Source organism: Lissotriton vulgaris, chromosome 8, assembly GCF_964263255.1.
Source record: "Lissotriton vulgaris chromosome 8, aLisVul1.2, whole genome shotgun sequence".
Taxonomy (NCBI): Eukaryota; Metazoa; Chordata; class Amphibia; order Caudata; family Salamandridae; genus Lissotriton; species Lissotriton vulgaris.
Genome location: NC_141696.1, coordinates 721946851 through 721962577, shown reverse-complemented (window position 1 = coordinate 721962577; position 15727 = coordinate 721946851). Strand labels below are relative to the sequence as shown.

General features: G+C 42.5%; 1 protein-coding gene across 1 annotated transcript in view; it reads left to right on the top strand.

Annotated features, from left to right (window-relative positions):
* TMEM47 (transmembrane protein 47) overlaps positions 1-15727 on the top strand; it is a 360190-nt gene that overhangs the window by 186399 nt on the left and 158064 nt on the right. Inside the window, exon 2 of the mRNA XM_086934610.1 lies at positions 2885-3025. Within this exon, the coding sequence (XP_086790736.1) occupies positions 2885-3025 (141 nt within the window). The remainder of the gene's footprint in view (positions 1-2884; positions 3026-15727) is intronic.

Below are 15727 nucleotides of genomic sequence, written 5' to 3'. Positions count from 1 at the left end.
ACTGGCTGAAGTAAGCCCATCTAAAACCAAATGCTTAATGGTTGCGTTGAATTGTATCGAACTCATCTACTCCCATTGAAGAGGCATTTTAGAAAACTGCTCAAACCCATCAGGCAAGCTTGTAATTAATACAGGAGTCTACACAGCTGATATGTTTGGTTAGATGGAAAAGGCAATTACCTACAAGCTCAAGATTTATAACAAGATATTGAGATAATTTTCTCATACCTATCTTTTTCGCATAACATACTGTGAGCATTGGATTGAGTTTCCGAGAATGGGTATTCACATGGAATACAAGGTTTTCTAAATGGTCAGACCATTTTTATAAGCAATCTCAATCAAAATACTCATTTCACAAAAGAAAGTGTGTGCGATGTGCATTTACGTGCCTTAGCCAATTTGTGTATATGTAGGTGAGCAGCTCAAGTATAACAGTTGCAATAAAGTATACATGTTCGGTCAAGGGCTGTGTTACTCAAACGTTTTCATAGAAACACATTTATAATATTTACATTACAAACTGACTCAAATCAATAAAAGGTACAACATATTATCCACAATACAATATTACATGAACCATTGATCCGAGTAGAAGAATGTCAATCTCTAGTGGGGATACTGGACACAGTTGGAAAAGGTGTACACAAAAAGCAAGGCTATAACATGGCCCCTTGGCTATACAATATGGGGCATATTCAGAAGAACGTGTGATAACTATCTCCATAGTAATTTATTGGCAGAAAAGTTAGCTCTGCCTAACCCCGATTATTATCGACGTGATAGCGGGGTATTCACAAGCCCGGGCCACATGGCAATAATTACAGCAAACGGTGGAGAAAACAGGCGACAACAACATCGCAAGGGAGATAGTAATTCCTACGTCAGCAGGCGATAGCTGTGGATCGGCACATCAGCGCCAGATAACTCACCTTTCTCAACCAAGACAATATCGCATTGCGAACATGGCCCTACAAATATTAGGATGTGAGGGTTAGGATGTCAAGTGAATAACAAATGCAGGAGACATTGTCTGGTTCATCTAACATTTGGCATGCAGCCTGAAAGACTGCTGTGTCAACAGAGGCCCTTTGCCCGACCTCTGTACCCCCGCTCTATTGAAAGACCCTGCCAGCCAGCATTTACAAGTGATACATGGAAATGCATTCACGGGTAAATGTTGAGGGGTTGGCAGGTTATTAAAAAAATATGGCGGGGCTGGGGGTGGTGGCGGTGGGTGTTGTGACCCTCATGGGTATCGGATCTGCATGATCATTGCCTCCAGGGCATCTGTAGGTCTGCAGGTGTGGCTCTTGGCTGGGCTCCCTTTTATGCTTTGGGTAGTCGTCCTGCTTAGCACCAGCAAAAGGCAGGAGTAAAATCCCTGGTGCTACCACGGGTTATCCCCCTGTTTTTGCTTCGCTTCGCAGATCTGGTAGTTCATTGTGAATCTGGTGTTGTGGTTTTCTCATGTGTTTTTGCACGGGAACGCCTACTCTGTATTTCATTAGTGTTAGTTGGTGGTGTCCACAGTGGAGATAAATTTGGGGGCAGTTATCGCCGGAATACTGGTGTTGCCTGCAGTTTGCACCAGCTTGTGAATGAGGTGTTAAATCTATCTCCACTTTTGCTGCGTCAATGTGGAGATAAATCGGAGTTAACACCTTGTGAATATGCCCCTATATTGTTTGTGAACATTTGGTTCTGATGAGCCTGAATTTTTAGAGCAGCCAGAGTATGTCTCGGGGTGAGATGTAGAGAGTTAAATTACAAAATTAACATATTAAACAACTTACAATGAATAATATATACTTTAAAATAAACACTACCCACTGAATCCTCAATACACCCCACAACGTAAAAGAATTAATAAAGTGATTAAAACACATCAATCATGTAAACCAATAATTATGTTATTGAAAAATACATGAAGGTATAAAGAATCAATATCCAATTTACACATTAACATAATTAATACATTAAATATTAGTGATTATGTATTTAACTTAAAACACTACTCACCTAATCCCCTTATGAATCTCACAACTCAAATACAAACTTAAGAACATATTTAAAAATACAATAAAATGAAATAACAATTAAAAATTGAGTAATTAACATGCAAACCAATTAACATGATTAATTGTATTGTTTAAATAGACTATCCACCCAATCCTCCAGTAGACTCAACAACCCCAAAAATGATACATTACTATAATATTATTCAAAATGAATTTAGAAGTAATTTCACAATAAAGCATAAAAATATAGCACCATACAATGAAAAACCCAATAAAAAAACAATATTATAACAAACAATATTCTAAACTTCAGTATTGTAACAAACTTAAAATGATATACTTACCAACAACATTTTTATTCATAGTGTTTCAATAGTGAAAATATTTTCGGTATTATTGTATGATAATATTTTGGGTCAACATTTCGGAGGATCTCTACATATAAAATAGCAAGACTGCATACTCAACACCGTATATGTATAAAAATATATTACTATTAAGGTAATGTGTGGAAGCACGCTCTTTGGTTACGCTTGCTGGGCCTTTTTTAGTGTTTTCCGGTCTCTTTTTTTCTGCTCATGCATTACAGTGTACTTTTTGTGTTGGTGCTGCTAATGACATGGCGCAATTTCGGCTTGTGCTGCTCTTGTTTGAAATTCTGATTGTAACCATGTATGCAATCCATGCTTGCTTTTCTTGTGCCATGTGCAGACTGTAGTTATTTTTGCATCTCTTACACATGTTACATCAATTGTGATGTTATCTGTCTTAATGTAAGGGCTTCGCTTTTTATTGTATAAATTCAGCAGTCCGCTTCCTATTTCTTCCAGATAATCAGTGTTATTTTTATCTCCCCTTCACAGACTGGCAGATTGCAACGCTTGCGCTACTTTTGGGGGGTGCTGCTATCATCCTCATTTCTTTCCTGGTGGGATTGATTTCCATCTGCCTTGGATCTCGGAGGCGGTTCTACAGACCGGTGGCAGTCATGCTTTTCGCTGCAGGTATGGAAATTAATTACTTCTGTCACTGTATTAAAATGTCACAGGCACATCTTCCTGTTCAGCAGTGGCCAGAGATCAATGGATTCTTCTGGGGGCCTGGGGCATGCTCAGCGGGGCGAACAGATATGCACTGGCTAGGTTAACTGAGCAGGATACCATGAATTCTAAAACCGAATTAATATGAAAAACGATTTGCAATACAACGGGGCTGGTAAGGGTTAAATGCCCTGACCTTTTACAAGGGCAAGGAAGCAGACTAGGAAGCAGCATGAAACTAAGTCGGCTTGTGTCAGTAGGAGGGAGATATGTTAATTTCTGTTACCTTTTAAGATAACAGTCTATGTGAACATCAACACAAACATTGATTTTTTTGTGTGAAAAATAATTATTTATTTGATGCTTATTTCTTTGAAATAACAAAAACATACACAATAAATCATTTTTGTTCTAGGTTAGTATCCTTTAAATCGGTTATCTTGACTCAAACACTCCGTCTTTAGGCTTTCTCAATGCTTGTTTTGTTTTGTCATTTTTAAAAAAAATTGTATTGTTCAGGGAGCTGCTGAGCCATCGCCAACATAAAATAGAAACTTTGGCTAAATGCAAAATAGTTTTTGTGTCTCTTAAAGCACACATTGCCATAGTGGTCTATGCATTTAATAAAACTACTTTGTGTGAGGACCATGGCAGAAGTAAACTGACTCATTTTCCCATGCTGTACACTATATTCGCTGGACGAATAATGTGATCACACAAAAACAGTGCAGGCGGGAAAACAGATCAAAAGTCTGTTCCCCGCCGCCAGGAGCTTTTCTAAAAACTTGTGCCGGTTGGGAGCAGAATTCTTTTTGCTCCCACGTGGCTAGAGTCTTGAAAATACTCCCGCCAAGCGGGAGCTAATAGAGGTCCGCTATGTCCCATTAGTGGGCACCCTGGAACATAGCTAGTGAGTCAGACCTGGGGTGTTGGGATCCCCATTGCCATTAATGGCTCAAGGAGGGGAGCAATGTGCACCCCTTCCCTTTTACTTAGTTTCACAGCCCAGGGGGATGGAGTCCCCAGAGCCAAAAGCAGCCTGGGGAGTGAGGCTGCATGCCCTCTCCTCCTAAAAAAGAAGTTGAGCCCTGGTTGGGGGATGGAGACCCTGAGGCTGAAATCAACCCAGGGAAGCGGGCGGCATGTCCCCACCCCTAAATATGATGTTGAACCATGGAGAATGGGGTCCCCGCGGCCAAAATCAGCCTAGGGAGGGGGGCTAATCTTGACTCCCTCCCTAAAAAAATAAACCAACCCCCCCCCACCCCCCCCAGGCCGTGGCTTACCCTGTGGGGTTTGTACAAAACAAGTGCGGGAGGTGGTGCTTGGGCTTTAAAATAATAAATTTGCAGTGGATTTGCAGATCATCTGCAAATTTGTGGCAAATTAAAAATAAAAGAATTGGGTCCTGGCGGTTTCCACTGGGACCCCACTAACACGCCTAGGGGTTACCCTACCCTGCCTCTTTATGTCTATTTTAAAAACTTGTTTTAGGACTCTGGACTGAGTACCAAGTCCTAAAAGGGCTGTGGCCACTTCCTAGGTGAGGTGGTGTCAGACAATCAAATCTTAGTTTGAGATCTGTGTTATATAAAAAAGCTTTTTGCATTGATTTCTCCAAAACTACTAAGTGGATTTACACCAAAACGCAGAAAACTCTCCTTCTGGAGCAAGATCTAGCTTTCTGCTAAAGTTGCTGAAAACCGATCAGCGGTTTAGGCTGTGGCTGTGTCTGAAATTCCTATGGTAAAATGAAAGAGTAAAATGTGTTGTGGTCCCCTTTTTTCTTTCACCCCGCTTGATGGATCACCCCTAAACTTTCCATGTCCAAACTAGTCAAAAAGTAGGACTATTTTGGAAATTTTGTTGGAGTTTCGTCAAATGGTGTCAAAGTTATTAGCAACACAAAAAATGCATTTCCTATGGAAACACAAACCTAACTATATAGCTACCCAGTAGCGACCTCAAATTACATCACTGATGACATCATCAACAGAACCACTCACACATCTACTCACACACCCACACAATCACTCATACACCCACTCACACACCCAAACACCCACTCACTGTTCCATTGAGCCACTCATACTCCCAACTTACTCACCCGTTCTGCCGTTCACACTGCCAATCACTTTCTGTACACCTACTACCACAGCCACGCACTCACTGATACAGTCATTCAAACAGCCACTCACTGACCAATACAGCTTCTCACACACCCACTTATTGACCCATACAACCACTCACCTAGTTACTCACCCATACAGTCTCTCAACCGAGCCACTCACTCACACATACAACCACTCATACACCCACTCACACACCCATGCAAGCACTCACATGTGTACTCACTCACCCATACAGCCATTCACATAGATACTATCCAATACAGCCACTCACACAACCAATCAGTTACCCAAATACCCACTCAAACAGGGATTTAGTCTAGCATACAGCCTCTTACACACATAGCCACACCCTTACAACTACTCGCACAGCCACTTAGTCACCAATACAATCACTCACATATCCACTCCTAGACCCATACAGCCACTCACAGAGCCACTCACTCACTTATACAGCCACTCATTCACCCATTCACTCATCAATATAGATATTAACAAACCCACTCATTCATTAGTAGTGCCACTCACACACCCACTCACAAATCCATACAGTCACTCACACAGCTCTTCACTCACTCATATAGCCACTCACACACCCACTCACTCACCTATACAGCCAGTCACACAGCCACACCTACTCCCATACAGTATTAGCACATCCACCTATTCAACCATGTAGGTACTTACACACCCACTCATTCACCCATACATACACTCACACACCTATTCATACACCTATACAGCCACTCAGACATCCACTCATACATAGATACATACAGTCACACAGCCACTCACATATTATATGTTAGAAATAGTATCACTCATAAGTAGTACACAAAGTACAGTAATGTAACTTTTTTAGTACCTTAGTATATATGTTTAACCCTCACAAACATTTAAAGAAAAATCACAATCACTGGATGATGTCATCAGTGATGTCATGAGTGATGTCATTTGAGATGTCATGAGTGATGTCATGAGTGATGCCACTGACCATGTCATGAGCAGCCGCAGCCGGCAGTGGGAGTTCCTGCAGGGCGGTGACGTGGGGAGGGGGAGGGGCAGGGTAGGGGGTAGTAATGTATGGATTACGGAGCTTCCCAGGTAAGTAGACATTAAAAGAAATAAAAAAAATTTAGTTGAGTGCACTGCATCCCCAAATGGGATGCAGTGCGCGCAACGAAATTTGTTTTATTTATTTAAATGTTTACTTACCTGTAAAACTCCGTAATCCATACATTACTGCCCCCCACCCTGCCCCTCCCCCTCCACACGCCACCGCCCTGCAGGTACTTCCACTGCCGGCCGTGGCTGGTCATGAGTGATGTAATATGTGAGGTCAAACACAGTGCATTGCAGGGGTGTAAGTTATAGTTAGCTTAGGTAACTATAGCTGCTGAATTTTACTGCTTTTGTATGAGTCTAACAATTATATCCCTGTAACTTTTGTTTTTTCTGTGAATTTCTACATTTTTTTTAATGCTAAATAAGATGGCCAACACAATGCATGGTGGAGGTGGGGGTAGGATGCAGGGCCTGGCCTGGCATTGAATTGCCCCCACCCAAGGTTGGGGCTCCTGCCCCCTTCTTCCATGCCATCCATTGTTCAAGTCCATGCTCCCGCTCTTCATTACAGCCCTGTGGGTCTGTTGTTCTGCCAATGCCCTGCCCACTCCTGAACAGTTAGCTGACTGACCAACCACTTCCTCCCTACCCTCTGTTGTTCGAGTCCCCTCCCTTTATCCCTGCATGGTCTGATGTGCTGCCACTGCCCTCCATTTAGCTTGATGTTCCTTCCTACTTCTCCTGTCCTCCGTTGCAAAATTCTATACCCCGTCAGTGCACTCCTTAGCCTCTATACTCAGTATGCTGCCCCTACTCTCCTTCTTCCTGCCCTCCGATGTCTGTGTGCATGCCCATGCTCCCTCCTGTTTGTTTACCATGTTCCATGGACCTGCCACTGCCCCTCTTATCTACTCTGAGTGTTCTGTTGAGGTGCCACTGCCCCTTCTACCTGCCACCTGCTGCTGCCATCTCCACCCTGTCTGTCTGCGTTCTATGCCCTTATTCCTTCCCTGCATGGTCCATTTTGCTGCTACTCCCTTCTGCCCTCCATACTCTGTTGTGCTGCCACTGCCCCTCCTCACTGCCCTCAATTATCCAAGTCCGTGCTCCTGACCTCTGCCTCCAAACAGTATTCTAATGAACAACTAGATTGCTAACATTCCATATTTATTGCAAAATTGTAGCTAGCCCGACGTCATCTTGATGTAATCAAAACTGCAATACCTAAAGCATTTCCTTTAGAAATTATAAAAATGAGAGGGTCTTATTCCCATAGAAATTATGGTTAGTGCTCTAAAAAACTAAAATGAGGTCAGATTCCCAAATAGTGATAAAGCGCTTTTCAATTATTTGCTATCTTTATGTTTTTTACCCATTTGATCACTTCATTATATGTTACACTTGGGGGAGATGATATTGCGTCCTGTGATTTTGGGCAAATCCCTTAATCTCCCCATACCTAAAATCTAAATAAATGTGTCCATGTGTAATGTATTGATGCTCATGTAAAGCACTACAATACCTTTGGGTCAAGTCTGTGCTAAATAAAACGGCAAAACAAAATTAAATGTTCTTCACACTGCTGTCATTGGGCTATACTTGGGCTACATTTGGGGAATATGTGTGCTACATTTGGGCTCTTTTCTTTTTTGTCTGGTGACCATCTTGAGGCGGGAGCCTGAGCTAGGGTAGGAGCATCACTAGTTGCGCACCCCCCACTATAGTGAGCTACGTAGCGCTCATAAGGCAACTCAGTTTTCCAGAGACTCCATTATCGGTGGGGTTCCTGAATCCGTATCGTTCCTGGATCGTTCGAAAAACCCTGGTGACGTTCAGTATATTAAGCACTAGTCTTGTAGTAGTGTAAGGGTTCTAGAGTACTGACTCTCATAGATAATTGGTCCTGAAGAATTGCTGCGTGACTGTTAGGGGCAGTAGGCAAGAAACATGTCGACCACACTTAAACACAAGATCCTGTGGGATCATTGTTATTCCAAACAGGGCGTTCACATTTTAATAAGGTCAGCACACCCCATGAATAAAATTTGTTCCCTGAGGGCAGTACTAAACCTATTTTAACTCACCACTCTCACTACCTTGATCACTTACGCTCATGCACCAAACGGATGTCTGTGAAAGATCTCCGACAAAGAGCCCCTTCGCGGGAGCTCGTCGGGCATTGCAGTGTCGGCCTGACGGGTAGCACAGCCCAATGATGAAGCATGACACCCTTCTGGGTGTATGAGGGCAATCTATGAGAGACCTGTTCTTCCCCTGTCTTTCCCCACTGTTAATAACTGGACATACTTTATCAATTCACGGCCATCTTGGGAAACCTATTTGTTATGAGACTCCCCCCTAATTTCCTCATTTACTGCAGTAACCTAAGAAAATGCTATCAGTTTTCCACTTTGATTCCATCAAGATGGCATTCAGATGTGTCACACTTTGGGCATGAATTCAGAATGTTAACACTCTAGTTACTCATTAGAACACTGTAGAAAAGCTGCGGATCACCGGGGAATTAACTGTCAGTCTGCTGCTGGTGTTGAAAGTGTATGTTTCAGTCTACATGTCAGAATATTTTAATGAAACAGCAAAGAAAGATTTTTGAGAACTCAGTTAAAAAGTGTTCTAATTTTTCTTTCTACAGCACTAACCATAATTTCTAGGACAAAACGGACCACCTTATTTTGTTCCTATCAAAATTAAATGTTTTAAATTTTACCATTTTAATTCAATGAAGATGGCTTCAGGAGTGCCATACTTTTGTCATAAGTAAGACTGTTAGCGCTTGAGCTGTTCTTTAGAACACTCTGAGAGGCTGCAGTAGAGCACAAGGGAATCAACTGACAAGCTGCTCCTGTTAGAACTACATATTTTACTGCTATGTCAGACCTCATTTTCATATGGCTTAAAAAGGTAGTGTGGATTTAGAAAATACACTCTCATTTTAGCTGCAGGAGCACCTTCCATAACCACTATGGAAAAATCATGAGAAAATTGTTTTCTCCAAATAACAAAAAGGTTGCTTTCTGAAGCAAAACCTCCCTTTATGCCAAATTTGGTGTAACTTCATTTAGCTGTTCGGGTTGTAGTCATGTTAAAAATCCCTAAAGGAATTAGCATGAAAAACACACTTTTGCGAAGGTTCGTCAAATGGCGCAATGTTATAAACAAGTCAAAAAACGCTTTTTCCTATGAAAACTAGGGCCCTCCTTACGATGACGGTGAGCCTATCACCAACAGGCCGTCAGTGGAGGGAAACCGACATCCATTGAAGCGGTTGGAACGCCGGATTACGATTCAGCTGTCAGATCCATCTGGGGGAGGGACCGATGAGGCTGTTCCAAGGAGCCCGTCGGGTCAACGGTGGGACCGTAATCCTAACCATATGGGCACCACCCTAGAGATTACGATGTCCCTTTCAGTCTGCTTTTCTATGGCGGTCTGACTGCCATAGAAAGGCAGATGGAAAGGGACTTTGGGTGCCCCTAGCCCATCTCCCCCTGGGCCTCCGCTATGCTTGAAAAAATAAATGTTTCTATTGCAGCTTGTGCTGCAGTCCTTTACCGGCCAACGCACAAGCTGGAATGGAATTTCTTTTTTTTTTTTTTTAATTTTTTATTTCTTTCATTTTTTCCATAAATTACATTGCAATAAATACAGTACAGAATTTTCTCGCAATTATACAGTCATATATATTATCATACAGCTAAAGCCAAAAACAATAAAAAAAGAAAAAACAAACAGAGTAAATCATAGCCTAACGTAAACCTGGAAGAAGAATAATTTTTATGCCTTACTATTCTTCTACTCTTCTATAGGGCGCCATATCTTCCCCCCCAATATTCTTGCCCTTCTGCCTTTCTTATCATAGATGGCTTTCTCCATATTCTAAATATGTAACATCCTTGCCATCCATATTTGAAATGTTGGTGCAGATTTATCTTTCCAGGCTTTCGCAATAATTAGTCTGAAAACTGCTGTGGCCACAAATAAAAATTCAGGATAATTATTATTCTCGCCTATACTGATGCCTAGTATTAACAGCTCGTCTGTTAATTTCACTTTTAGTCTTAGAGATTTCTCAAGAAACCCCTCTATTGCCACTTTTAAGGTGCAAAGCTGTGGGCACTGCGAGAACATATGCGTAAGATTAGCATTTGATGAATCGCAGCGTGGACAGGTTATACCAGTGCTACCCCCCCATTGTGCAATTCTAGCTGGTGTGTGATATAGTGAGAAGATGGTCTTATAATGTTGTGTTTGTAATGTGGCAGAACAAAGTATGGTTCTTGCTAAATCTAATGAGGCTTGCAGAGATTCCGGGTGGGCCCCGACTTGCTCAACCCATTTATTACTAAATTTCTCCCTATCGTCAATTTTATACTCCTGTAATTCTATATACAATTGTCTGATTGATCCCCTTAAGCCACTCCCTAAGTATTCCATAATCCTACAACTTGTCATGCCTACTGGCCCCCCCTGTTTTAAGTGGAAGTAACTTCTTATTTGCAAATATTTGAAGAAGTTGTTTCCAGATATTTTAAATCTCTGTTGGATATCTTGAAATAAAAGAAACCCCCCTTCCCCATCCATCAAGTCTCCTAATTTCTTGACTCCTTTATCATTCCAAACTTTCATTGTAGTATCCCAAAAAATTTCTGTTGGCAAATCGACATTTAGGTATAGCCTCAGGTATCTGTTATATCTTCCTAACCCTACTTTCTTCATAATAACCCTCCAAATTTTGTGTACTGCCTCCAAGGTCTTAAATCTAGTATGTTTGAAGTAGGTAAACTCTACTGTGTTAACCAGGGCGTTCTCAGCCCTTTCCCCCAGTAGCGCTTTATAAACATTCTCCATACCTGTCCCTTCCTCTTGATAAGAACTGCCACCTAATAGCGCTTTGGAGTATTGCAGTACTGCTGCCCAGTAATAAAATCTGAAGTCTGGTGCCCCCCAACCTCCCTTTTCCCTTGGTAGTGTCAGAAATCTGTAAGCTCTGCGTGTCTTCCCTTGTGCCCATATTAACCCATTCAGTGTTGCTTCTATTTTATTAAACCATGTCACATCAAAGAGTAAAGGGATTGCCCTAAAAAGGTATAAGAATTTGTGAAAAGTGACCATTTTAATGAAATTAATACGCCCCATTAAAGTCAAGTGTAGATTATTGACCCTCTCCAAATTTCTCCTAACCTTCCCTAATAATTGTCCCATGTTTATCTCAACCAGTTTCCCTAAGTCAGCCGTCACCTTAACACCCAAGTATGTTGCTTCCTGAACTACTCTTGTATCTCTAAAGGTGGAGTAATTATTCTGCACTATCTGTGTTTTCCCTCTATTTATTGAATATCCTGAAAACTTACCAAATTTCCTTGCCTCGTGTTCAATTTCAGTCAGTGCTTGCGCTGGCTCTGGAGTAACAATCGCTACATCATCTGCGTAGGCGAATAATTTATAATCTTTCTCATGCAATGTAACAGGCCTAATCTTACAGTTCGCTGTTAACCTTCTCAGATAAGGGTCCAAATAGATGGCAAACAACAACGGGGAAGCTGGGCACCCCTGTCTTGTCCCCCTCCCGATCTGTACCATTTTTGAATAGGATTTGTTGATTCTTATCCTAGCTGTAGGTTGTCTGTATAATGCCTGAATTGCAGCCATAAATCCTTTACCTATTCCTGCCCATTCCATTGCTTTCCATAAGTAGGCCCAGGAAACCCTGTCGAAAGCCTTCTCGGCGTCTAAAAAGATTGCTGCGACAGGGTCTCCAAAGGCCTCTGCTGCATCTAGGACAGTGATCATTTGCCTGGTGTGTTGGGTAGTCCCTTTACCAGGTATAAACCCATGTTGTTCCGGGGACACCATTTTCTCAATGACCTTGCTCAGCCTATTAGCGAGGGCCTTGGCATAGATCTTCACATCGGCATTGAGTAGAGTAATTGGCCTATATGACCCTGGTTCTGTTGATGGTTTATCCTTTTTTAAGATCACAATGATGTCTGCACCAGACCATGACTTTGGGACAATCCTACCTCCCTGTGCCAAACAACATATCGCCCACAAATCTTTGCCTATGACATCCCAGAAAGTTTTATAAAACTCTACAGGTATCTGATCCTGTCCTGCTGCTTTACCCGATGGAAGATCAGAAACTGCATCCCCTATCTCCTGGAAAGTTAACACCTCATCTAATTTGTCCCTCTCTTCTGCACTGAATTCTGTCTGTGGTCTTGGTGTTAAATAACCCATACTTTCTTCCTCAATCTCTCTCGTAGTTACATCTTTCTCATATAAAACCTCATAATACCTCCTGAATACCTCCTGTACATCCTCGACCTTATTCACAATTGTCCCAGTACTATCCCTGACCTCTTTTATCTCCCCTGCTGCCAACGTTTGTCTTGTTCTAATTGCCAGGAGATGCCCAACCCTTTCATTGAATTCGTAGCACTTTTCTTTTTTTGCTAAGTAATTCCTAGCTAGCTTCTGCGCTAACGAGACACCTGTTTCTGCTTTTTGAGTTTCCAACTCGAGTAAAATATATTCAAATGGTTCCCTCTTGCTTATTGCCTCCACCAGAGCCTCTTCCATTGTCCATAGGATTCTAATCTCTTCTTCCGTTTTCTCCTTCTCCCTTCTGTTTCTTGCAATTGTATAGCTTAGTGTCTCCCCCCTTATACCTGCCTTGAAACAATCCCATACCACATCTGCCGAAGTAGAGTATCTATTAATGTCCCAAAATTGCCTTATCCATGCTTTCATACTTATAATGTAATCCTCATCCTTTAGCAGCCCTCTTTCAAACGTCAAGGTAGAGCTTATTCTCTCTTTAACTTGAGCGGTTTGAATACTTAAAACCAGGGGGTTATGATCTGACACTATCCTGGGGAATCACTCTATACTAGAGATACCTACAAGAGAGCTAGAAATGAGAAAATAATCCAGTCTTGCTATTGACTTGTGTGGTGCAGAGTAAAAGGTACTGCCTGAACCCATTGGATTTTTTCCCGCCCACATATCGCTTAATGCATTATGACTAGCAAGATTTTGAACTGCTCTGCATACCTTTTTCTTCCTTCCCATATATCTCCCCCCATACTCCTCGAGTAGACCATTTAAACCGTTAATGTTAAAATCTCCGCAGCATATCACCGGTTCTGGCCATAATGCTAGTTCTCTGTCCACAAATTCAAAAACATCCGGATCATCATCGTTTGAGCCATACACTGAGACAATTGTAAATCGACATGCATTTGTTTCCAACTCAATCATCACCCATCTCCCCTCACTATCCTCCTTTTTCTTTTTGACTTTTGTGCAGCCTTTCCTTGCCAACACTGCAACACCCCTACATCTTTCTACCTGGCCTGTATAGGCGAGAACGTCAAAACCCATTTGCTCCAACAGATACTTCTCATTAACGGCTACGTGCGTTTCTTGTAGACAAACTACATCAATTTTCCAGAATCGTAGTAGTGCCCCCAGTTTTTGTCTTTTTTCTCTGTTATTTAGACCACATATATTCAACGTAATTAGCCTAGTTTCCATCTATCATTTTTTCCCTTTTTCCAGCTTTTCAAATGCTCTTGCCCATGCCCATTGCTTCCAACTTTTCCTCCCATTATAGTGATCATAGTGACTTTTACCAATCTGTACTGTATTATTACGCCAACCACCAACCGTGCCCCCCCACCACCCTCCCCTTCTGTACCCCCCTCCCCAGCTGCTGCCCCCCCCCCCTATGACAGGCAAATAGGTCAGAGCTGACCTATGCGTGTCCACTGTGCATTGTAGCGTCGCCCCCCTCTCCTCCCCTACACAAACGAAAAAGGAAAGCCCTACTCCTGAGAACTCCCATTCCCCTGGTCTTTATATGATTTTCCCATTTTTCCCCTTTTTACTGTACATTACTGTTTTTTTACAGTTTATCTCTTCTTCTTTTTTTTTTTATATTATATAACTCTACTTTGTCTTTTTACCCCCCTGCCCCACCCTATTCTAGTACCTCTCCTTGATACTATCTTCTAGCTCCACCTTTTTCCTTCAGCTCTTTTAACTCTTCTAGCTATTCTCCAGCTTTAATCTCTGAAAAGAACATTCTGACTCTACCCCCAACAATAACTTTTAGTTTTGCCGGGAACATCAAGTATGCCTCAGCGCCTTGACTCTGAAATGCCGATATCAATTGCCTGAGTCTCCACCTCCTTTCCACCGTGACGTGGCAAAAGTCAGGTCTTGTAAAAAATGTTGTTCCATCCACCGTCTTTTTGGAGTCAGGTCTGGCTTTGTCCATCAGCTCTTGTCTCGCCAGAAAATTTCCAAAATATACTAGCATCGCTCTTGGAAGTGTACCCTCACCTCTTTTTTTACCCTTTGTCGTGAGCGGAAACCTGTGTGCTCTTTGCACCTCTTGTTCCCATTGCCACGGGGTCTCCGGAAAGGCACCTTTTAACAACTTAATGACGAAGCCTCTGGGGTCTTGCCCCTCTGCCCCTTCCTCTATTCCAAGTAGTCGTGCATTATTTCGCCTCTGGCGATTCTCCAAATCCTCCACCTTCCATTGTAGATCCTCCATCAACTTCGAGTGCTCTTCTCTGCTTGCCTGCCAGTCCGTCACTTCCTCCTCAATCCTGCCAGTCCTTTCTTCCACTTCGGTAACTCTTTCATCCACTTCCTCACATTTTTTGTTTATTCTCCTGATAGAGGCTTGGATTTTTTTGGTGTCATGCCTGGCTCTTCTACTCTCCGTTCTAGCTTCCATTTGAATTTGTTTTAGAGTTGCAAATATTAAGTCTAGTTTCCCAGCCTCATTTTGGGGGTCTTGCCCATCTTCTTTGTAGAGATTCGAGGTAGCGGAGTAGTCCCAAATCAACTTTTTATGAGTGCTCTTATGCAAGCTTGTAGGGGAGCCCGTTTTCCTGCCAGTCAGCTTGCGTTTTTTTTGTGTGCTTTTCCCTTTGGAGCCCCCTGTGTCCCCAGAACTAGAGCATGAGTCTCCTGATTCCCTCTCATCTTCGCTGCTGGTTATAGTAGAATCTGACTCTTCAGGGACTGAAAAAAATTCCTGGTCCCCCTCAGCTCCCTCTGCACTCTCTGCGCCCTCTGTATAGTCAATGACAAGCTGATCCTTTTGCCCTTGCTGTGTTCTGTTGCTGGTCTCAGAGTTCCTTTGTACATTATTCCAGCTTTTCACTTGATTTAATAATATTCCTGCCTCCACCTCCTGTAGCGCTTCTAGCAAAGGGTCTGTGCTCAAGGGTTCAGTTACTTTATCCCCATTTACAGCTCTCACCTCATTCTCCGCAACCGTGTGCTCAGCCTTCCCTCCGGCGGTAACTGACTCGATTGCTGCTTGCTCCGCGGAAAGCGTGAGCTCTGCACGTTCCGTTTGTGCTGGTTGCCTGGTAACGCTTTTGCTTGCGTCCACGAGGACGCTGCTTCCAGAGCCGATTGCCGAAGAGTT